Genomic DNA, 23,831 nt, shown 5'->3' with positions numbered 1-23,831 from the left:
TGTAGAAAATCCCTGTCCTCTCGTGGCCCCAAACCTCCACCAGGCGGCCACACGGCACACTTCTGACCACAGGCCTGCGGGTTCTCCTCCGGGGCCCGCACTCGGGACCCCAGCAGGGGTCCCACAACTCGGCCTCTTCTCGCCCCAGAGACAGGGCTCAGGCCCAGGGGACTGCCCCTCTTCAGGTGCCGTTCTCAGGAGCAGCTCAGTCTCTGCACAGCTTGGCTATGAGAGGAAGGCCCCGACCTTCACCGTGGGCTCCACTGTCCCCTGGATCCCCTCACCGGACCCCGGGCAGCACTTGCGTGCCCTGCCATAGGGAGCACAGGCCACCACCATGCGAGGGAGCCCGGCCTCATCTGGGAGGCCCTGGGCAAGGGTGCGTGGCCCTCCTGGCGTGTGGGTGTGTGCCCCAACCTGAACGCTCCCCAAGCCCCACACTTGGGGGATTTTCACAGAGGCTTAATCACGAAGGCCGGAGCCGTCCTTACGGTAACTTCCAGCCCCTGTGCCCTTCCCGAAGGACTGGGGACGGGGCTGCAAGTCCCCGGCTTCTCGTCCTGTCCCTGGCCCAGAGCCCAGCAGGCCTGGCCTCAGGAGAGCAGAAGTAGCTGCTCTCACCCTGGAGACTCCACGGGTTCCAGAGCCCGAGTTGCAGTAAGAGACGCAGACGAGTCCCAGGCCACTGCTCTCAGGCACGTGGAACCGAACCATCCCTTCCCTCAGGCCCCGGGCCTAAGGAAACCCCCGGTGCACCGCTGCCTCCCTTCCCGGACGGGCTGGCCTCCACGGGCTAGTTCTGCCCGGGAAGGAGAAGTGGGAGGGTGGGATGCGAAGGCAGGACGCCACCTTAGGTTACACCCACAGTCACACGCCCTCGCGGCCACAGTAACAGTGTGTGTCTGTCATCCCTCTAAACACGCTGATGTTAAATGTCGCATTTAAATGTTATTTATTCCCTTGGTTGACAGATTCTAATCCCATATGCTTTTTTATTTTTCCCACTGTTGTGTATTATCATATGCTGTTCTAATATGCAAAACTGACATCTTTTATATATTCAAAAAATCAAAGTCACAGTTTCGATGTCAGAATAGATGAAGATGTATCAAAGTATCAGCTTGTCACACACTCAGTTTCTTTTTAAATTCCCAATTAATTTTATTTTTAAAATACTAAACGACCCCCACAGAACACTTGGATTGAATAGATTTCTGCTCCTGCGGGGCTGTGAGGGTGGGGGAGGGGAGGAGGGCCCCCAGGTTTGCTTCGGTGGCTTTTAAATCAGATGCGTGAGCTCGGAGAGTCTAGCAGTAGGCGCCATGTAGGACTGGATAAGCTGCCTTGGAGAATTTCAAATCTCTTTCAGTATTTATTATATTTGTTACATATATATATGTAATTTAATTTACATTTTTAAAATTAACTTTCTGAACATTTTCAGACATTTACAAAAGTAGAAGGTAGAGCATAATTGATTTATATATTTTGGGCCAAAGCCTTTTTGTTGCTGTATTTCACTTCTTTTAAGTAAAATACAATTCAGTTTGTTTAAAGGGAAATGAATTATGAAACACATGGAAGGCTTTTGGAGAGGAAATCATTGTCCTAAAGAATTATATTTGATAAAAGAGTATTAATCAGCCCTTAACACGGGAGTTAATCTTCTTCTGAAGTGAACGCCAAATCACCAGGGAGGTTTTTCAGACTGGCTCACTGCCCTTTACAGGGAAAAGTCAGTCTGTTTATACAGGTGGAATCTGCTTTGTAGGTATTTAAAGTTTTCAAGTTGTGCACTTTCGAGTTGTTGTAAATATTTTTTCAGAAATCTAGGACAGAAACAAGTGTTATTTCAACTTATTGTTGAATTGTATTTAAATTACTAGCTAGGAGAAATGTATCTCAGTGCATAAAAACATAACATGGAAACAGTGACATAATATAATACTTAATTATTTAACCTAATAACCTTTTAAATATTACTAGTCATTAATTACTCAGATTCCTCCAATTAAAAAATAAAAAGCAGGAGCAACATGTCTGCAGTGTGAGGGAATATACACCCCTTTTCAACGTGCTCATTTCTTTCTCTGTAGCACCTGATACACCTTAGAAGGGCCCCTACTGAAGGCATGAAAGTTGTCGGTCGCTTTCCTGGGGACACTAGTTTGGCAAACTGGGAAATGGAAAATTCCAGAAGCGGCTGGACACAATTTCGAGAGGCATAAAGAAAAATGGTACAGAAAGGAATTCGCTAAAAATCAGAGTCACCCATGCAAAAAACATCCGATAACGATGGAAAACACGGTCCGTGTGTGGTGCGGCAGTTCGGGAAGGGGTTCTGGTGGTCTGCGCGCTGCTCTCTTTTGAACTGGGCAAACGACAGGGATGTAGAACCTCTGACCACGGGGTGCAGCTCAAGGATGGAAAACCCGGGTTGAATTTGGATCGCGGGCGCAGGCCGTGGGGTGGGGCAGGGGGGCTCGCTCGGGGAAGAGCTGGTCAGGGCTCTGCCCTCACCCCAGCCCCGGCCCGACGTCATCTGGGGACCCGAGGATCTGGGGTCACTCTGCTTGGCTCTTTCTCCCCGGCCTCTCCCTCACTTCACTTAGAGGAGTGGAAGCGGAGCAGCCTGTCTGGCTGCTATGTGGGACAGGGGGTGGAGGGGACAGGTGGCCCCCTGCGACTTCAGAACAGGGTGCCAGCCAAGGGCGGGTCCCGTCACTGCAGCCACGTCAGGCACAACCACCCCTCCGCTCGGCCCCCCAGCCCTGGGGGTGCAGAAGGGCCACTGGCCAGGACACGCCCTCTGTGTTGTACCACGTGTTCTGCACTGAAGCTGGCTCTCTTGCCTCCTCTCTGAGATGACGAGTTTGAAAAACGACCTGAATAAAAATTATATATACAAATGTATATGCAAATATATATACATGTGTATGTGTGTGTGTTTTAGGAGAATAGAATAGGTTTCTGTGTTCTTGAGAACATGAAAAAACCTACCATGCTCTTAGTAGTAAAACCTGGGTGATACACATCAGGCTGTTAACAGTTTTGGCAGATTAACGACTCGGAAGTTCTCTTAGGCCTGCATGTTCCTTATTTATCACATAGAGGGCCCCTCCGCAGGCACGGAGGTTTCTGGTTGCTTGTCTCAGCCGCGGCTGTCCTCCTCCTTCCCAGGTGGCGCGGAAGGCTCCACGGCGTCTTCGGTGCGGGACCCACGCGGACCCTCCCCCCCGCCCTGCGCCCCCCAGCTCCGGCCGCTGTGACCCCCCGACGCCGTCCACGGTCTGCCATGGTTACATGAACCTCCGGGAAGCCGCGTCCGCACCGTCCCGGCCTGGGTCCACCAGGGCGCGTTAGCGGCACAGACGGGGCAGCTTCCGCAGCAGGGCGATAAAAGATGAATCTCCTCGGGAAGCTTCGCAGGAGCTTCCGAACTCTGACCGCGCTCTTGGCCGCCTTCTGCTTGGCCAGCGTCCTCGTTTCCGCCTATTTCCTCTACGCGGGCTACCGACAAGCAGGGGCGCTGGTGGGAACCACGCACGGGGCCGGGTGTGCCGGCGCCAGAACCCCGCCCGACCGGCCCGCACCCGGGCCCGCGGGGCTGAGGACCGCCCGGCCGGTGGACGCGGCGCGCACGGACGCCACGGTGCTGGTGTTCGTGGAGAGCCAGTACTCGCAGCTGGGCCAGGACATCGTGGCCATGCTGGAGTCCAGCCGCTTCCGGTACCACATGGTCATCGCCCCCGGCAGGGGCGACATCCCTCCTCTCACCGAGGGCGGCAGGGGCAAGTACGTCCTGGTGGTGTACGAAAACGTCCTCAAGTACGCCGGCATGGACGCGTGGAGCCGCGGGCTCCTGGAGAAGTACTGCGCGGAGCACGGCGTGGGCATCATCGGCTTCCACAAGGCCACCGCGCACAGCGCGCCCCTCGCCCCGCTGCGCGGCTTCCCCCTGAGCCTGGCCAGCCACCTGGCCCTGCGGGACTGCTTCGTCAGCCCCCGGGCGCCGCTGCTGCGCATCGCCAAGGCGCCGCGCGTGCACCAGGGCCCCCTGCCCGGGGAGGACTGGACCGCCTTCCAGTCCAACCACTCCACCTACCTGCCCGTGCTCCTGGCCGCGCCGCAGGCGGGGCGGGGCGCGCCCTCGCAGCCCGGCCAGCCGCTCCTGGCCACGGTCATCCAGGACCAGGGGCTGCAGGACGGCATCCAGCGCGTGCTCTTCGGCAACAACCTGAACTTCTGGCTGCACAAGCTCATCTTCATCGACGCCGTCTCCTTCCTGACGGGGAAGAGGCTGTCCCTGTCCCTGGACAGGTATGTCCTCGTGGACATCGACGACATCTTCGTGGGGAAGGAGGGGACCCGCATGAACGTCAAGGACGTGAAGGTAAGAACGTCTTCGGTTCCGTTTCCACTGACTTGATGGTATCACTGAAGTTTAATTTCAATGCTTCAGGTTCCGCGTGACCCCGAGTGTTAAGGCCCAGTAGCTCTGAGTTAAATAGTCACGGAGAAAAGTCTCGAACTAAGGTGTGCCCGCTGCTCACACACACCCGGGTGCGTTGAGGGCTAGACTGCATTACTCCACAGGTATCTGAGCTCGCCCTCCTTACCTGGTCTCAGCCAGGCCACCCCATGAGACCCAGGGCACGGTCCTCCATCTGGGGCTGGTGACGTTTGTGCCGGTGAGACCCATGCGCCACAGAACTCTGTCCCCTGCCCTGTTGCTTCTAACATCAGTGGTAAATTCAAGATGGAGAAGTAGCTGGGACCTTTCTAGAACCTCAGGGAGCTCAGGGTGTGCAGGTGGGAATGTTCCGACACCGTAAGTGTAGAGGTGAAGACAAGCAGAGGTTTACAGGCGGTGCACTAGGGTGAGACTCGGACAGCTCCCGGCAGCTTAGGGACGCACCGGGACACTGGTCACGCAGGGGCAGGGCTGGGGGCCGTCTCTGCTGGGGCCAGACCGACTGTGTAAGGCTCGCGCTGTGGTTGCTGGGACAGAGTGACACCGAGGACGTCCCCCTGGTTTGGTGGGTGACTCTGGGACTGATCCCCTCTCTTTCCATCTCGGTTCGATGTCCTCACTGGTGCCTGTCTTGTCCCATGTGTAACTGAATTCACTGTGTGGACAAATCATCTTAGCGAAGATATAAACAAAAATAATAGGACACAGCCTGAAATTGTAACGGAACTAAGAAGGGTTAGGATGCTTTCCTGCCAGTGGGCTTTCTACCCTCCAAAGATGAAACCACGGTACGTACTCAGAACAGCTTTTTTCCCCCGAAGGCCTCACGTCGCCACTGTGATGAAACATGATCGAAACTAATGAAAAACGTTCACTGTTTAGAAATCTTCAAAGCACATGGGAACCAGTCACCCCAGTTTTAATGGGCCGTGAATGAGGTCCCAGTCATGCCACTTTGGGCGGAGTTGGGAGGGGTTAAGTGACCCCCCCCCTTGCTCTCTTGCATTTACTACCCATTGTAATTCATTCAAATTCTAGTTTTATTTTCATTTCAAAGGCACAACTTACAAAGTGACCATGTGCCCCCCCCAGGTTCTGTGAGTGATCCCCACCCCAAAACCTGCACGGGCCTGGCCCGGCCCAGCCTCCGGGCCCGGGACCTGAGCCGTCCTTCGGGACTCAGGCCGAACTGGGCAGTTCAAACGCACGCAGTTCACTCGACCTCGGTGGAGACAGAGGCAGCCACTCAGCACCGTCCGCGGGCCCTTCGAAGGTCAGCGGGGCCTTTCAGGTGGCCTGACGCCACACGGGGGGACAGACAGCTGAGACAGAGCCCGGCGTGGGGCTGAGTCCCAGGCGGGGAAGGGTCGGGGGGCCGTGTGCGTGCGAGCACGCGTGTGTGCGTGTACAGATACGGGTCCCATGCGCCACCCACACACTGTCTGGAGAAAACCCCCCTCTGCTCCCTGAGCTGTCCTCGCTGGTCCCCTCAGAACTGCCGCAGAGGCCGTGACCCCGGGGGACTCGGAAGTCAATGGGAGCCACTGTTTTTCCAGTTTGAAAGTTCCAGTCTCCGTCTTGGCATTTAGTTTCTATTTTGACTGTACTTTTGGATAAAAATGACTTTGTGGGAAAGAATCTGAGATCGCGTGTGGAAAGCCTGGAGACTCCGTGTGCTCCCTCCTCGCGCCGGTTTTCCGGGGGTGCCATTTCCTCCCCCGGCAGCACCCCTTCAAACCGGGCCTTGAACCGAAGACACTGGCATCCCTGCACTGACCTGTCATTTAGTTTGACGCCGGAGTCGGTCACCCGGCACCCGCAGGCTCCGCACCTCGGGCGTCCGGCACTCACGGTTCCCAGGAGCACAGGCGGTGCGGTCACGGGCAGTGCCCCCCGTGACACGGGCCCTGTGGACCGTGGGGACACGGAACAGGCAACGGCGTTTCTTCTTACGGGAACCCGGCAGCTGGCCCACAGCCCCGGGGCTGGTTCTCGGGGCCCCAGCACACACATGCAGGAGGGAAGCACATGCTTGGTCGGGGGTGCGGCTGAGGTGTGGCCGGGTGGGTGGGGGATGCCGACTTGCCTGCGCTGGTTGGGTGGTCGAGGAAACAGGAAGCAGCAGGGGACGGAGGGCGGAGGACGTCGGTCACGTCCCTCAGGACAGGTGCTGTGGTGGGGCAGAGACCCACCGACGGTTTTAAGCCAGAAATGGACACGATCAGAGCTGGGGTTGGAGAGACAAGCGTTGTCTGAACCAGGGGGTGCTTTTGAGAAGAGCAGTTTGAGAACCAGCTACAACAATGCGGGCACAGAGGTCATTACCTGTTTTTAAATATAGTGCTTGTTCCACGTATTACCAGGCACCAAGCACCGAGCTAACCATTAATGGGCGCTATGGTATTTAATATTCGTGAGAACACTGAGGCAATGTTCATACACTTTCTGGATGAGTAAAACGAGGCTTCGCAGGACTCAGACAGGCGTTGAGCTGACGAGCGACAGGGAACCCAGACCACCTTCCCAGGGGGGCCGAGCTTTCTCCTGGAAACCGGGGCTGGGGTGGGCGGGCGTCTGGGCACTGACGCCTGCTGGTCAGCTGGTTCATTCGCCTTTGCAGTCCCCAGAGTATAAGTGGATCCGTCACACCATCTAAATCCACCACAGTCTTAGTGGGACCACAGGGTGGGACAAAGTGGGGAGGGACAGAGCCCGGCCTGCTGGGAGGGGAAGGGGCGGCCGGGAAGCCCGTGCGGACGCCTGGCTGGCAGCAGGAGGTGCAGGTGCCCGCACTGCTCCTTTCAGCCTGGAAGCGCCCGTTACCACGGGCAGCACCGCGTGGGGCAGGGAAGGGCGCTGAGCAGAGGAGAGTGCACTGTGAGGTCTCATGGTCAACGTGGGACACTCGGGTGGCGGCCGGGAAAAGCCCGTGTCCGCATTTCCAGACGCGGGCAGAGGCGGCAGCCAGACGGAGGGATCGCAGCGGCGCTGAAGGGAAGTGAGTGGAAGGAAAGGGGGAGCAGGTCGAGCGCACCGTTTTGGACATCCCGCTGCAACCGAGGCCACGACCTGTTACCTGCACAGGGAGCAGAGCGGTCCAACGTCGCAGGATGGGAGCCATCGCCAGCCCCCCTGCCGCCCCATCCTAAGGCAGGAAGCCGGGCCGGGCCGGGAGGAGGTGAAGGAGGCCCCGGGGGCGCAGCCCACACTCCTTCAGCAGAGGCCCAGCGTCCCCCTGGAGTTCGGCCTTTCGGACCCCCCTTCCTCGGGTCCGTGTGCCCTGCTCAGGCAGAGCCACAGCTCGAACCTCCTGCTAAAGGAGGGGGGTGAGCTGCCCGATGACTCTGTGTCAGGAACAGTCCCGACATCGGGGGCTGGGATTATCAAGAGAACAAGGACGCCAAATGCCCATTTTTTAGTTACTGTGCCCAGAAATCCTATGGAGAGAATTTCACTTTGTTTCTGTGTCTGTTTTCTCGAGGAGGGTTCATAGAGGACGTGTCTATTTTTTGTGAGAAACAAGGGCTTTAGAGGCATCTTCCGCTGAAACCTGTCTTCTGAGTGTCCGCCAACTATTTACATTTTTTAACACATATTTGAAAGCAAGACCTTTCACCAGCTGAGGATCCTCTGCTCAGAATAATTTTTACAGCTTTTTGTGTGCAAGTTCCATTTTAACTTAAGCACCGAGATGCCCTGAATTCGTTTCCACCCCCACAGGCCAGGGGGGAGGACAGGGGTGCTCTGAGGGGCACTGGCCTCGGGGGAGCGAGGAGGAGGGGCAGCAGGTCCCCGGACAGGGCAGCTGCAGTCCGCCCGCGGATGGAGCCCCGGTCACTCTGGGAAAGAGCAGACGGCAGAACCGGGCTCTGCTGAACCTGGCCGGGCTCAGGCCGGCGGGCAGCGGCCTTGACTGCCCTCCACCGTCTCGGGGCTCCGCCTTAGCCCCCAGGGACAGCCTTGGGGGCTGGGGTGCTTTTCCGGTGGGTTGGAATGTTTTGTCATCCTCTGATGAAACAAATAGTGATTGATTAGTTAATTAACCAGTTAATTGGCTCAGATTAAAAAGAACCTCTTCAGCCGGGGCTGCTGGGTTTTTTGTTGTGATAATTCCCCACGGAGTCCAAGGAAGGGATTCAAGGCTAAAGAATCACCGAAAAGGAAATCAAAACAGAGCCAAGGCTTGCTCCCTCGGTGCTCTCTGTGGAACTGCATTGTGTGCCGAAACAATTGTAACCACCACGGAGACATTTAGGGTTTACCGTATCTTCCAGGTAAAGTAAAATGATTATTAGGATCGTTATGAAGTGGCGTGCAGACCATCTGCGATGCTGTTTTCATTGAGGTGTCCTGTAGTTTCGTGTTGTTAGTCCCACGTTGGCAGCTTTGCCGGAGAACCTACCATTCCCGGCCTGTGTCTGGTAGTGGAATGCGGCTTCGTGTCATGGGTGCTGTTTTTAGTGTGGTCCGACCATCGTGGTTTTCACTGGGGCCTCTCATCGAGTCTCCGGAAGAAGACAATAGTCAGAGAGCGGTAGCTGCGACTTTTCTCGCGTCAATGAAGGACAGCGGCTCTCCAGCTCAGAAAGCCTCCTCTCGGCCGGCCTGCCGCAGAGCAGGCCAGAAATAAACCCGTGCCCCGATACATTGTAATGACACAAAGTAGCACAAGTCCAATTATCCTGCCGAAAAATACGAGTGGGACCGGCTGATTTTTTCAAAAGCAGCAGCAGCAGCGGAAGCTCAAATCCTCTTTTGGGGGGATGATTAGTCTTTTTCTTTGCAAGGCACAGCAACTGTTTCCTCCACATAGAAGATGAATGGTGAGTTCATTCTATCCTGGGCCCACAGTTCTGCTTCCAACAAATCTGATCTGTTGAACAGAAAAGTGCTGTTTTCCAGACACGAACATATGTTTTACTGAAGGAAAATAGACCATTATCTTCGGATAAAAATAATACTTGAAAACATTAGTTCTGAAGACAGGCCTGAACCCTGGCTCACCAGCCATGAGCTAAAAACTTGTGCAAGTCACCTAATTGTCAGCATCTCGCTTCCTCATTCAGAGAGCGAGGTCTAATGACAGCATATACCTAACAGGCTGCCGCGAAGATTAAGTGGTCTGACCCACGAATAACAGTGAGACGCGTGCCTGACACTCAGTGACAATCAGCTGATCTGCTGGGAAACAGAGAGTTGAAAAGGCTCCTTCAATTTTGGTCAGCCGTGTGATTGCCGCACGCATCTCGTTGATTCTAAGCCGAGATTCACATTCAGCACCATTTTAATATCTCAGACATCAAGGGCGTGTCTTTTCATCAATAGCTTCTCACATTCTGCAAAGTGCCGGAGTTCAAACTGAGCTCCTGGTCGGTTGCTCATGCCCCCACCCGACCACTTGGTGCAAGTCCACGGATGACCCCCAGAGGCGCCGACATTGGTGGTGCTGCTCCTGGCACTGAAACTAAACCTTCGGGAAACAACGTTGCCCTTCAGAAAGATCCGCACCCTCTGCAAGACAGGGGTGTTTCCTCTCACTGTTTACAATCCGGCTGCGGGAGGTGCGTTTACTGAAGCTTTACCATCCACTCTGAGTGGATGCAAATGCATCCTATGAGTTTATACTACATCAAGTGATGGCACACACTTTTCAGTGGAGAAATTCTCTGCCTCTTTAAATGACAGAGCACAAGAGTCAACCCCGTTTCCGAAGCTTGCATCCCTCAGTTAAAACTCTCCCGTTAGTTAGTGCCTGGGTGGGAAGAACGTGTGACATGAGATCTACCCTCTCGGCCAGTGTTAAACACACACTACGGCTCGGTGGGCTGTATGTAAGTGCCGCGCTGGACGGCCAGCCTTCAGGGCTGGTTCCTACCTAGTGACCGAAACTCTGCACCCTCTGGCCATCGCCTCTCCCTCCCCACCCCTGTCCCCAGCAACACCTGGCAACCAACACTCCGAGCCCTTTCTGAGTTTGACTCTTTTACATTAGATTCTACTGTGAGGGAGATCACTCAGCGTGGGTGTCTTCGTGCCTGGCTGGTTCCGCTCGCTGAGCCCGGCGCCTTGCAGGCCCGGCGTGCAGTCGCCAAGGGCAGCCTTGCTCCTCCTGTGAGGCCGAGGAGCACTTCGCCGTGCGCACAGGCCACGCTTTCCTTGCCCTCCCAGCAGTGACGGACGTTTGGGGCGTTTTCCTGCCTGTGGACTGTGAGCAGGCAGGGAAGGGGCGGGCGGGCGTCTCTCAGGGGTCCTGGTCACAGCTCCTGTGGACACCCACTCAGACACGGGGCCGGGGCCGTCGGGTAGTTCTGTCGCACTGGCCAGAAGGTCTGTTTACTTTTTCCCATAAAATGAAAGACACGTTTTTCATTTTCACCAATGCTTTTATTGATTGAGAGATTTTGAGAATGTTGGCTATCTCCTGTGTGGTAGAAGGTTGATTGTTCTCAATTAATGTCTCAACAATTTGATCGCTCTCAGCTTCACCTGGCCCACCCGGCCGAGGAGCATTGTCCAGCCAAAAATCTCCAGCACGAACCCTCACAAACCACTTCTGACACGTTCGGTCAGTCACAGCACCTTCTCCACACACTGCACTAATATTTTTAGGTGCTTCAGTTGCATTTTTACCTTTCTTGAAATAATCAAGCATAATGTGCAGAAATGTTGCATATTTCCTTCCATCTTTGATATTAAAATGGCTACACAAAAATTCACCACTTTTGATTTTTTTAATGCACACTGATATCTGATATGACAGCTGTCACAATGCAATGTTAACAAAATTGTTTCAAATGAAGTTAAAGACAACTAAGCAGCACTAGAACTACCTTATGGAAAAAAACAAACACGCTCTTTGCCAACCCGATGTTTCCGTTTTCCAAGGACCCCCGTTATATTTCCGTACCTGCTGTCGTTTAAACACACTGTTAGTAATTGTGTGTTGAACTTAAAGTATTAAGATAGTCAAAATATTATGGTAATAATTATAAAGAAATTCTAATCTAAAACAGTGGAATCAATAGAATGTATGGAAAAGACACGCAAAAACACCAGCTTCAGAGTCAGAGTTGGAAAGCCGCACTTTCATGCCTTTTCTGAGCATATAGCTGAAAACACCAGACTCAGTTTGTCAAGCATTCTCTCTTTTGGTTTGAAACCTCGAGAGTATTACAAGTGAAATATAACACAAGTGTTTCTATTTGCTTGCAAATAACTGTTGCAAAAGACATTTTGTAAAGATGCTTGGTATTCAAAGCCTTATGAGACGCACACAGCATACCCGGCTACATCTGTTTTCGTTTTCAAGGGGAGGTTGCAACGAACGAACGAACCACGTTTAATGAACCAGTTTATGTAAAAGGAAAAGAGATGGAAGCATTGTCATCTTCAGTGCTATGTGTTCAGCTCGCACGTCTGTCCGAGCTGTCCTGGGGTGATCTAACTTTTCCTTTTTAAAAAAACCGATTTATGTATTTATGTGCTCACCCATATTGTAGTTCGAATGCACAATGCTTACTTCTTGATTAATTTTACACGGGAATTGATCTCGATAAATAAATGGCTTTCTAAGCTTATTTTAACTTTGTTTATTATTCTCCATCAAACAGAATATTACAGAATAAGCCACTACACATGATAAACGTTTCAAATATGAGGTGAGTTACATAAAAAGTTCCATAGACATTTTCATGCTCACCATTCTGTTGCTGTTAGCTTCATTTCACAAATGAGAGGAATAGCTAAAACTTTCGGGTTATTTCACAAATTCCAAGTAGAGCAATATTCCGGCATTTTATTTCAATATAGCCCATTAGAAATCACTTTGAAATACTAACTTAATTGATAAAACTTGCTGGCTTTAGATGTTTTAGTTTGCCTAATTGGCTTAGTTATTTTAAGGAATTCTCACTCTTAGGACTGCTACACTAGACCTGCACTGAAAGAAAAGTAACAGCCTGTTGTGCAGAGAAATGTGTGGATGAAATCCTGGTGCTAGAAGAAGCGTTATTTCTCCGGCGCAGACCCGCAAATGCTCCCCGCCCCGCAGACGGCAGTTGCCGGCGACAGCCGTCCCAGTCACCCCCACATCCGAGACACGCATTTTACTGTGCACTGCGTTTCAGAGAGTCTATTCCTGTATCAATATTTTAAATGAAATTTTACTTCCTAAATGCTTAACTATTTTTAAATTTAAATTTGCATTTGAATTTCTCAGACTGTCAGTAACAGTTTATTTGATTGCAGTTAAAGCCCCTCCAATGGCCTCTCAGAATGAAAGGCACTCCGTGCCTCCACAGCTGACGGGAGTTCAGTCACTCACAGCCGACGCGAGTGGACCGCTCTGTCCCGCAGAGTTTCGCCCGACCCAGAACCGAGAATGCACTTAACACACGCTGAGATTTGTTTGAGATTACACATCACGGTGTGTTTAATTCGGGACCCAGCAGCTCGTCCTCCAGCGAGGCCCAGCGACGCCACAAGGCTGGATGTCCCTGCAGGGTCCCTCCCAGGGACAGGGAGCCTTGCTGGGCTTTTCTCCAGATGACGAAACTGTCAAAGGGCCTGGCAGGCTCCGCGGAGTCGGGCCGGGGCCTGACTCGGGCCAGAGATGGCTCCGCTGCGAGTGACTGGCTCACCCAACGGGCGCTGCCTGCTACCGGGTGGCACTGGCCACTTGCCACACAGGGGTCACCAACAAGGACAGGCTCCGTGTGGGAAGCATGGCCCAGGCGGGCACCTGAGTAAACACAAGAGATGAAGACCGCACTGAAGTAACGGCATTTCGGAGGTTTAGGGGGGTAACCCCGCAGTCACAACCGGCCGAGGGGCTGCTCTCCCGCGGCTTTGGAGGGGTGGGCCGCCTGGGAAGACCGGCGGGCCCCAGGGACACCACGGAGGGGCTGGCCTGCCTCGGGCTGGTCCTCTGTGCCTTGCGGCGTGTTTTCCCTCCAGGCAAAGTCTTAGAAAAGGGACGTGGGGGGCCGGCTGGCAGGGCTGGTGGAGAGGAGTGCCCACGCTGATCACGAGTGGGACCCGGGCACCTGGGTGACTCCAGAGTGGTGACGGGCTGGAAAAAGTGGCGAAAAGAGAGAGAATCGATCCTTGAATAATGAGAGAAACGTGAGAAGTTTCTTTAGAACAGTGTCATCAGGAAAAGGCCCATTGGACGTCGGAGGCTAGTGATGTCCTCGGGCTTGGCCGGTTCTCTGTGGCCGTCCCCTCTGCTCATGGGAGAGCGAGCGTGTCCCTGTGTGACTCCCGGCATGGAACGTCACATGCGTCTGTGAGTGCACATCACGCGAAACCCCCTCTCTAGGGAAGGGAGGGCACCGCGGTGAGCAGGACGCCCGTGTGTCCGCAGCCCGGGCTCTGTGAGACAGGCGGCCACGTGCAGCCTCTGTCACTCCCGGGTGGTGGCGCTCACCCCGCCCCCAGCGGCCCTCCCTGCTGGTTTCCAGTCTCTCCTCTTCCATCCTGGCCGAGGCTCGCTGATGGTTCTAATCAGGGGAAGTCAGCGGATGTGCCCCGGTCGGGCTGTCGGGAGGAAGCTGCCAGGTTTGGGTGGAAAGTCCTCCTCGCACTCAGAAAGGCATTCGTGACTCTCCCTTCGGTCCCTGTGCACACAGAAAACACAGCTCTCGGTGCTTTGCCTCCGAAAAGTCTCATTTGGAGCAGGGGTGTGTGCGTATGGCTTAAGAACTTTCCCACTGTGTCAGCTACTCATCTGTTCTGACTCTATGAAACCATTTTTAAAAATAAAAAGGCACAATAAATTTCTGCTACCTGCTGGGTTTATGTAATTTAATTCTAAGGCTGTCTTACTGGTGAACTTAAAAAAAAAGGAGTTCCTATGGAGAGCAATTTCTCTCTGTAACATTACTACTGAAAAAAGGAGTTGAAAGAAATCTTGAAATCTAAGCAGGCTCTGAAAATGCCCCCTTCAAACCTTGTGGCCTTTAGCTCAAGACGCCTCCCCTGGGCTGAAATACCCGGCCTCGGCTCCTTAGAGACCGTTGTCTTCTGTGTCCGTGACAGGGTGACATTTCCATCTGCAGTATTCTGGATGCAGGTTAAGCGTGGTTCACGTTGACATCAGCGTGTTTTGCATGTGACTTCTATGTAAAGAATGACAGCAAAGTTTGAAGTGACCGTCCCCTGATTCTGAACACCTCTGCCTGGGCGGGGGCTTAGCGGTCACGTTCATGGGTTAGGAAGAACCTGCAAGAGTGTGGAACGTTTAGGGGATTTGCCGGAGACTTGTCTGAAGGAAGCAATGAGTGGGTGGGTGACTGAAATACCGTGTTCTGGCAAAAGACTGGGGCGACAGCGTGTGCCTCGGCCTTCACTCTGTCCCCGCGACACAGGTGGCAGACACAGGCCTCTGGGCCAAGTCCTTCCTCCACCTTGTTTCATCCACCCGGTGCCTTGTTCTGCCGGCAGCAGCGCGGAGCCTCTGGCCCATAGTTACACTTCTAGTCCTAAAGGTGCGTGCGGCCCTTTGGAGGCCCCCTGGAGGCTGCTGTGGCCCTGGTGGAAATGAGTTGGACACCCCTGCTCTAGAGGAGTTGGGCGAACTCGGGGGGGGGGGCAGTGCGTGGTGGACGGCCCAGCGGCAGTGTGGCCTGTGGGACAGGGCAGACGGAGCGAAGGGCCGGGGACAGACAGACGCTCAGTTTAGGTGCCCGTGGACGTCCCCCAATGCCTGGCAGGCTGGAGACCAGTTTCAGGTGCGCTCTGCAGGAACCTGCGGTGGCAGGGTCTCAGGCCCACCGCGTGCAGAAGCGCTGAGATATTTGAATACCTTCAAAACGAAACAAAATCACAGAGGCAGATACCATTTCATAAAAGCAGAAAATATAAATGCCCACTATCGCCAGGGAAAGCAGTCAACAGAGGAAGCCAGTGAACATCTCGTTCAGTGATGTCTCGCCATTTTAAAAAGAATTCTATCTATAAAATTTTCTCACTTGAAATTACGTTTTATTTCAGTAAGTTTAGAGCAGTTGTACTAAAGTGCACACAATCTCAGTACAACCAGCGCATCGCTCTCGGGAACCGTGGCCCACTCACTCACCTGGGCGTGCGCGTCTGGCACAGGCCCTCCTGTGTTCTCTGAACCCGCCGTGTTTTCCACGTGAAGGAGACTTTATGTTATCGAGGCACGAGCCACCTCTTTGTTTCCAAAGCCATAAGACTTTAATGTAGCGAGACTTCTCACATCTCCCGGTCTAGAACCGTGACTAATGACAGTCCTTTCGGGGAGAAACCTGCCAACGCAGGCCGGGAGGCCTCGGTGCCCCCGCCGCCTGTGTGTCAGCGCTGCTGGGAGGACCCGCAAAGACCAGGGACGCAGGGACCAGGCCAGATCAGGACAGCAGGACCTGCGACTCTGCTCGGTCGGTCACTGAAGGTGAAAGCCAGCTTCCCCGCAGCGTGACCTCAGTACTGCGTGGGAACCGGAAGCACAGTCCTGCAGCCTGGCCCAGACCGCGGCCGAGTCCGTATCTGCACCTCTGGGGCGTTCTACACCATGAAAACCCCGCAGATTTGTGCTCTGAGCAGCGGGAGGTGGGTGCGTGCGGCCCAGTCCTCAAGCGGGAAGTGCCGATCGGCAGACGGGGCGTCCCGGTGAGTCGGTGGCTGCTCCCTCGAGGCTGGAAGGCCAGTTGCCACCCTCCTGCTGGCGAGCTCTGAGTCTCGGCAGCCAGTCACCCACCGGGTGAGGCCTGCCACGCAGTCCTCCGGGTCTCTGCTGTGCACATGTAAGAAACTTCTTCATTTGTGTTCTCACAGGAGGAAAAATGTGAAATCCGTGGGAGTCAGTGAGAAGATCAACAGGAAAGTGAGGTGGTGGAAAAAGTCACTTTGTCCGGGGAGGGAGAGCAAGGCCCCGCCAGTCAGCAAAGTCGGTGCCTGAGAGCTTCAGGCACAAACCTGTCCTGGGGCGTCGCTGGGTCCCAGAGTCTCACCTGCAGACTGAGGGGAGCCCCCCGCCCCCGAGTCCGCACTGATGGTCCCTGGGCGTGCTCTGTAACCTCAGTCTCAAACTTCTATCACACAAGAAGGAAACCTCCTGTTTCTTTCTCTGTTCCCCCAACTCCAGCCAGTGTCCCCTCTCGGTCCGCCAGCAGGCGTGAACTCTCCCCAGTTAAGCTCACTTTCTCATGCCGCCTTTATGGAACTCAAGACAGTAGTTCTAACTGCACTTTTCCGCAAAAGAGAGAACCTGGGTTAACACGCGCGCTCACCTGTATTCATGAGTGTGTCTGATGAGCACACACCTATCACCTGTGCTCGTGAGCGTGTTTCCTGGGTGTCCGTGGGGGAAACTCAGGCCTGGGGCCAGGAGCTGAGGCACCTCACAGGTACACAGAGGGCTGTGTCGGGAGGAGACGAACGGAGCTCACCAGACTCTGGCTGAAATGATCAGAACACTCGTGGAGAGAAAAGGAGATACCACAGCTGTGATTAAATTAGCTTCTAAACAAGACACCTAATCGCTTTTCTTTGCATTCGTATTTGAGCGACGCTTCTCAGACGTGACCCTTCTCAGACGTGCCCTTAGCCTGCCTGCCAGGCCATGGGCGCCAGCAGCCGCCCTCGCCGCCCGAGTCGCCCCCGGGGTTGGGGCTGGCACTTCCCTCCTGTGAACCGGAGCAGCTCCTCTGGGAGGCGGAGGCACTGGAGGCGTCACTGCACAGAGCCGGGTTTAGCCGATCACAAGAGATCCAAGGCGAAAACCCCACTCGTGGAGTAATTCGTCAGATAGTTGGCTTGGACGTACTCGGTAGAGCCCGTAACTTCCGAGTTGGCGCTGGTGCCTCCACGGGAGCCTGGTTCGGCACCGAGGGAGGGTCCTGGAAACAGGGCCGGCTGGCTGGCTCGCCCCGAGGCGGGGGGCCCGGCCCTCTCTCTCCGCTGCTGTGTGTCAGGGCGGGAGGGCAGCTGCCCACGGCCCAGGCCCCGACCTGCTCACTCTCGGGCTGCGGTCCCGCATCCTCAGCAGCTGGAGCACCTCTGCCCAGAGAGGCCGCACCTGGCCGCTCACTGCACAGCCCTCCCGAGAGGGTGCTGGTTCACGGGCATCACCCCTCGGGCAGCCCTTGGTTTCTGTCCTCAGCAGCCTTGTGAGCTGGTGCATTTAAGCGTGTGCAGACGTGTGCGTGTATCCCGACCCACCAAGGAAGTGGTCGTCTACTTCCGACGCTCCCATTATTCCAGCTAGACCTGCGGGAACCGGCCATAACAGACGTTCTTGTCTCATCTCGTCTGCTCTCTGTCACCTGCATTCGGTTACTTGGCCGGAGAGCCCTGGCTCTGGGGAGGCGCCCCAGAGGAGCATGGTGGGGGGGGGTCTCACTGCCAGCCCAGCGGGCCTCGGCCGTGACCCACCGTGGTCTCTGACACCCCCCGGCTCCGTGGTCCTCCTGGTTCTCCAGGCCCATGGACAGAAGCAGCGTGGGTGCCCCAGTTTTTCTGATTCTCAAAGCCTTTCCCAGCCCTCGGGCGGCTGCCCCCACTTTCTCCGTCCACCAAAGGTCAGAGGAAGGCAGGCTCTGGTGCATTCACCGACCCTTCTTTGCTGCTCAGGTTGAGAACAAATCCAATTGTAGCAACTTTCCCAGCCTGTAACTACATGAAAAGCCGGAGGATACAAGGCACCCAGCATGGGAAAGTCGGAAAGTGTGCTGCGCTTTCTGAAGTTCATTGCAGTCGCTCCTGGTGACAGTGTCTCACGTTCCTGTGAAACGTAACCGAACCCCAGGAGCCTGCACCTGGGGTTTCGTTACGAACCTGTTCACTGCACAAGTAGTCACCCAGCGAGCGTTAGGTGTGGGCTGCTGTGCGTGGCTCTGGACTCACAAATGTGCAGCCTCTCCCGGGCCAACGAGGTTTGTTCTTCTGTTCGTAACCTCGCCGTCTGTTCGGCTTCAGATGCAAAGTCGAAACGCACACTGAACACAGAAGAGGCCCCTGTGAACATGCGGCAGGTTCCGTCTTGACGGCCCGTTTGCCCTGCTCAGCACACTGTCTCCGTGATGTCCTCTCCTAAACCCATCTCTTCCGGTCCAAGTGCGGCTGCTGATGCAGGCACCATGCTGACGGCTTCGCTGGGAGGACCCGAGTCCACCGTGCCTGACCAACACCGACTCGACCCGAGGGTCGCGGCTCTGACCTTCACTGTTAGCTGATTTGTGGAACCCATTCAACCCAGTTACTTGTCCACTAACTCCAGACCTGTTTGCTGTACATGTATGATGTTCCAGACACTAAATTTCCATCCTGAATATATGCAGAAAAGTTCCTGACCACAGAACATTCCAGAGAGAAGGCGCATACATACTGCATACATGTACACACCTACACACATACACGTGTAAGAGTGTGCTAAGAACAACTGGAAACTTCTGCTGCTGGGGACCGGTGCGACGTGGAGGCAGGCGTCCCAGAAGGTGAACGTAGGTCTCTCTCAGCTGTGGATTTAGAGACTCAACTTCAGACGCACGAGTGTGTGACCCCAGGTGCAGGTCTGTGCTCAGGAGCCACCCACGGCCCCCATCTCCTGCCGGGTCCCTTCCACTGCCTTGCCCGACTTGCCCCGTGTGACTCTGTGCCCCACGGCCCCGCTCCCTGCCCCCTCTTGCTTGCGTGCGGGACCAGGAACGGCCACTCCCTACCAAGGAGAACCGGCCTTCAGGTCTCAGCCCGCGGAGCGCGATCGAGTCGCTCCGTCCTCCGCCCTTGGAGGTGCTTGCCGCTCACACATTCCTCCCTCTCCTGGTCCCCCACCTTCCCCCTAACTCTTAAAATGCACTCTAACTTTCCAAGTTGAAAAATACTTGAAGGGTTGTTTTCTGTCTCGTGTATTTAAGGTTTTGTTCTTACATTTTAACTTTCTAAAAATTTTATTTAGTTATTGTTCAAGTACAGTTTTCTATTTCTCCCATCCCAGCCCCACGCGCCCCGTGCTCCCCACCTCCCTCCCATTTCCACCCCCCTTAGTTCTTGTCCTTGTGTCCTTCATACTTGTTCCTCCAAATCCCTCCCCTTTTTCCCCTTAAATTCCCTTATATTTTAACTTCTGCCTTACACCTCACCTCTTCTGTTTGCTGATAAAACCAGTGTCAGTGTGAAAATAAACGAATGTGAAGTCTGTGACGTAATTGTGTCCCCGTTTAATGCTGAGTTGTGTTTGGGAACTTCTGCTACAAATGCGAGATGCTGCTGTGTTCACCTCTGCACGGGCAGGACCACCCTCAGCCGCCCGGCGCCTGGGCGGCCGCTGAGTCCCGTCCCATTCTCGTGCCCTGGTGGGGACTCTCTGCCTGCAGAAAAGGCGCACAAACTGCAGTGACCGTCCAGGGACCTTTTCAGTTTGACATCTGCTTGTCACATGACCTTAGCAATTTTTTAATCTCTTGCTGCAGAATCTCCACCTATAAAGGGAGAAAAAATAAGGATTTGTGTTTTGCTCTTTCTGCTGAAATGACAAGATGAAATAATTCATTTTAGACCACTTTATATGTTATACATACTTTCTATTATTAGTTTCTCTGGGTAGACAATTTACACTTTTTGATTATGATGTATACATACACATATATAACTACAACACTATATTTAAAATTATTGAATGTAGAACTCAGATTCAACTTATATTAAAAAGCAATAGTTCACAGCTGAAGTATTGGATTGAGGGATCTTTCATATTAAAATAATACAAAGGTAAACATAAAAATTGCTTTCCTTGAATCCCAGGTTGCGAATTTCTATTAAAGTAAAAGTTCTGCTAAGGAATATCGCGTCTGTTACACAGCAGTCAACTTAGAGGACGTTTTCTAACTGGATGAAAACATCTTTCTCCTTTGAGAAGGAAAAGCTTTTAAATAAAAACCGTGAGTCAACACTTACTTTTTTATTCTGCGTTTCCCTTTGTCTGTTAAAACTGCTGCGTCTTAAAATAGCCAGGCACACAAAGCAGCCTGGCCGGTCCTTCACGGAATCTTTGTCTCTGGAAGGAACTTCTCAGGGCCTCTCGGTTCCCATCGTCCCGGCCACACGTGGGGACCCGGGACACACGCCACGTCGCGCTCACGCTCCACCTGCAGCCCCAGTGGGCAGCCTTTCGCGGGCCAGCAGGGCCTGCAGCCGACTTTCCGAGGGTGGAGGGACGTTTCACTCCGGCCGTGGGGCACTGCTGACAAGAAGGCGCCACGCAGAGTCAGAAAGCGGCTCAGTGCCCGTGGCCGGCCCACTCACCACGTGTAGACAATCCGATGCGGTGCGTTCTGCCTCCTTCACCCGTGTCCACACGCACGGACCCCCAGAGTCGAGGCTGAGCGAGATGTCGCTGGGTGGTCTGCACACCGACGACACGCCTCCCTGGGTTGGATCCCACGGGTGTGTCTGCTCTGCACGCGTAATGCTGATCCCTGACTTCATTTCCATGGTTCGCATCCGTCACCCCGCACGTGCCCCTTCGGCTTACCCCCTCGATGTTTGGGGGCCCCGTCCACACAGCACGGCCCCCATTTCCTGGATTGTCGCCTGAGACGCCGGCGCCGGTCCTGGGACTGTGGACGGGACTCTGACCTCAGCCGTGGCCGCGCCTTCTCACCGCTCACCCCACTGGCTTGCTGTCCTGCTGCCGCAGGTCCCGAAGCGTCCGGCGGCGTCCTTTCCTTCCGTTTCGCGTGCCCCTCTGGTACCACACACAGGCTGGGCCGGGCCCCAAAGCCGCAGGTCTCAGGGCCCCTCGCCCTTGCCAACCTGTGTGACCAGGCACGTTCCAGTCGCAAAATGAACCCACAAAAGAGTGAGTTACAACGATTTTACTGTGTCCTGCCGCTGAGTACAGTGGTTTTGGGAAAAAGAAAGGGAACATTCAAAACCAGCAGTGATCCAGTCTCCCAGAGATCACTGTGTCGCTGGGGAGCTTCGGGGACCAATGTCAAGTCGGGGCCCCGGGGGGGGGGGGGGAGCCTGCAGAGGGAGGGGCTGACCTGGGACCCGGTGGGCGAGGGGCTGGGGAGGGAGGACGGACTTCAGGTTGCAGAGCAGTTCTGGAATGGCAGTCAGAGGGACTGAGGAGAAGCCCCTTGCCACAGTGACACCCCAGAGGCGTCCGGGTCTCACAGGAAGAGCCCTGCATTAGCACCAGCAGCCGGGGGAGCAGCCTGGTGTGAGAGGCGGAGCGGGACCCAGGGGCCACGGCAAGTCAGCCATTGACACCCCTTATTGGATCTGAAGATCCTGTGTGTGGGGCCGTTGGTCAGCTCGGTGACATCTGTGTATTTCCTCCCAGTCACTTCAAGGCTTGGGTCTTCAGAAGAAAGTAACCGCATTTTGAATCCTGCGAATTTTGGATCGAATTACAGAATCTGAGCGCTGCAGGTGTGACTGAGCCTGTTGGGGTGACCTGTTAATCCCCCCGTGCATCCCATTCGAGTTTGGCCCCCGGCTCTTCACCTTGTGTGTGGCCCAGGGTCCGCCCCAGCACCTGGGGGTGCTGGCAGGTCACGCAGGCCCAGGACAGGGGCGCTGGTCCTGCGTGCTCGCTGTCCAGGGGACAGACACCACATACCAGGCAGGGCCCCTCGGGGCTGCACCCGGGACAGAGGCATGAGCAGGGCTGTGGGAAGAGGCGAGGGGAGTCCAGGGAGTAGGTGTTGCTGGACCCCCGGACAGTGGTGGGCCTGTCTGGGTCCTTCTGCTGTCGAACTGGACACCGGTAGCTGTCCTGGTCCCCTGGATCAGGACACTCTGGTCAAGGGGACCCTACCTGGAGAGGAGAAGGAGGGGGGAACCTGCGGTCCGACCCCCGGGGGGCACACAGTGGGTGTGTCTGTGCGCCGACATCACAGCTATTAGAGTCGAGACAGTGTCGTCATTGTCGTTGTTGCCATCAAAAGACGAGTGACTTGTGACAGGGAGTCTCGAGGTTGTTCACAGCTGGTCAGAACTTGTAGCTAATTCTGTAGCCTCCACACTGAGTTCAGACTCATCCTAAAACAGCTTTTCAGACGTTTGAAATGCTGGATAAATGCTGTTCAAACGCCACCCAGAAGACCGAGCAGCCAGCTGCCGCTTGGTCTGTGCAGCGCAGCTCCCCCTGCGGCCGTCACGATGGGCTACACGTCACTGTCATTTAATGAGACATCTAATGTAGTTTTACCTATAATTCTTGGGAAAGACAGTCCGAGAGAGAAGATGATACATTCTGTTGAACCTGGGACCGACATTTCTGTCTGTCCTACAGTGTCCGAGGGAAGCTTCCCCTCCTGAGTCCAGGTGAAGGCTGCCCCGTGAGCCACCTGCAGACTTGGCAGGAGGGGACGGAGATGACGACATCCTTCACCCGCCGGCGTCACTGCTCTCTGGCCGAGTGCCCTGCTCGGGCATCACCTCTGCCCAGAGCTCTTCTCACCCGGGTTCTGGGAAGCAGCCCCGTCCTCATCCAAGGTTCGGGGGCGGTGGCGGAGCCCTGCTCTCGGTCCTAAGCCAGTTCTCCCACTCCCCACCCCGTTTGTGGAAACTGCCCGATACAAAATTCTGCCCCAGTGACCGGATTTCGACCGGGCGTGTTCCTCCACGGGTCTCACCCGACAAGCACCGGGCTCCGTTCTCGCTCGGGGTCCGGCTCCCACCTCCTCCCGTAAGACGCTGCTCTCGCTCCGGGCTCTGAGGCCCCGGCCCCTGTTCCCTGAGCCTCTCCAGTCCTGGTGCAGCTGGCCGGGCCCTGCCTCCAGGGACGTGCGATCTGCTGCCTGTTTTCTCCCCGACCTGTGCGTGCGATCACCTGGTCGTCCTTACCCCTCCTCCTTCGCTCCGTCTCATTTCTCCTCGTGAAGGTCGCTGCCCTTGGTCCCAGCTCAGCCCGTCGTTTATTTTCCTTCCCTTCCAGCTACGTGAGGGCGATCACTAGGCAGCGTCAGCAGCCGCTCACCGGCCAGTGTGCCCCAAATCCGGGCCCGCGCCCACTCTCTCCCCTCAGGTCGGGCTCACTGCCGACCGTCTGCCAGGTGTCCCCCCCCACTGTCTCTGGCGGGGCCCCCAGCAGGCTCCCCATCGGGAAGGGTCCGTCCCTCGAGTTTCAAATGCTGTTCTCTGATAGCGAGTCCACCAGCCGACATTCACACCACGAACCCGAGTCTGCTGGGTCCTCTTCACGCCTCTAACACGCGGTGCAGACTGACTGCGATCGGGTTTCTGAATTGCCCCCAGGACTGCCTGCCTGCGTCCGCCTCTGCCACCAGGGGCTCCACACGAACCACCAGGAGCTCGCCCCCTTTCCCTGGGGGGCACCGTGCGGACTCCGTGAACTGGTCTGTAGGGGGCTCTTTACCTCAGTGCC

General features: G+C 55.2%; 1 protein-coding gene across 1 annotated transcript in view; it reads left to right on the top strand.

Annotated features, from left to right (window-relative positions):
- Positions 1 to 3,403: 3,403 nt before the first annotated feature.
- LOC119037689 (bifunctional heparan sulfate N-deacetylase/N-sulfotransferase 4-like) overlaps positions 3,404 to 23,831 on the top strand; it is an 85,475-nt gene continuing 65,047 nt past the window's right edge. Inside the window, exon 1 of the mRNA XM_037129982.2 lies at positions 3,404 to 4,393. Within this exon, the coding sequence (XP_036985877.2) occupies positions 3,404 to 4,393 (990 nt within the window). The remainder of the gene's footprint in view (positions 4,394 to 23,831) is intronic.

The sequence above is a fragment of the Artibeus jamaicensis genome, unplaced genomic scaffold (assembly GCF_021234435.1).
Source record: "Artibeus jamaicensis isolate MK-2021 breed Jamaican fruit bat unplaced genomic scaffold, CSHL_Jam_final scaffold_537, whole genome shotgun sequence".
Classification (NCBI taxonomy): Eukaryota; Metazoa; Chordata; class Mammalia; order Chiroptera; family Phyllostomidae; genus Artibeus; species Artibeus jamaicensis.
Note: the sequence above shows the minus strand (reverse complement) of the source record. Positions and strands in the feature narration are given on the sequence as shown.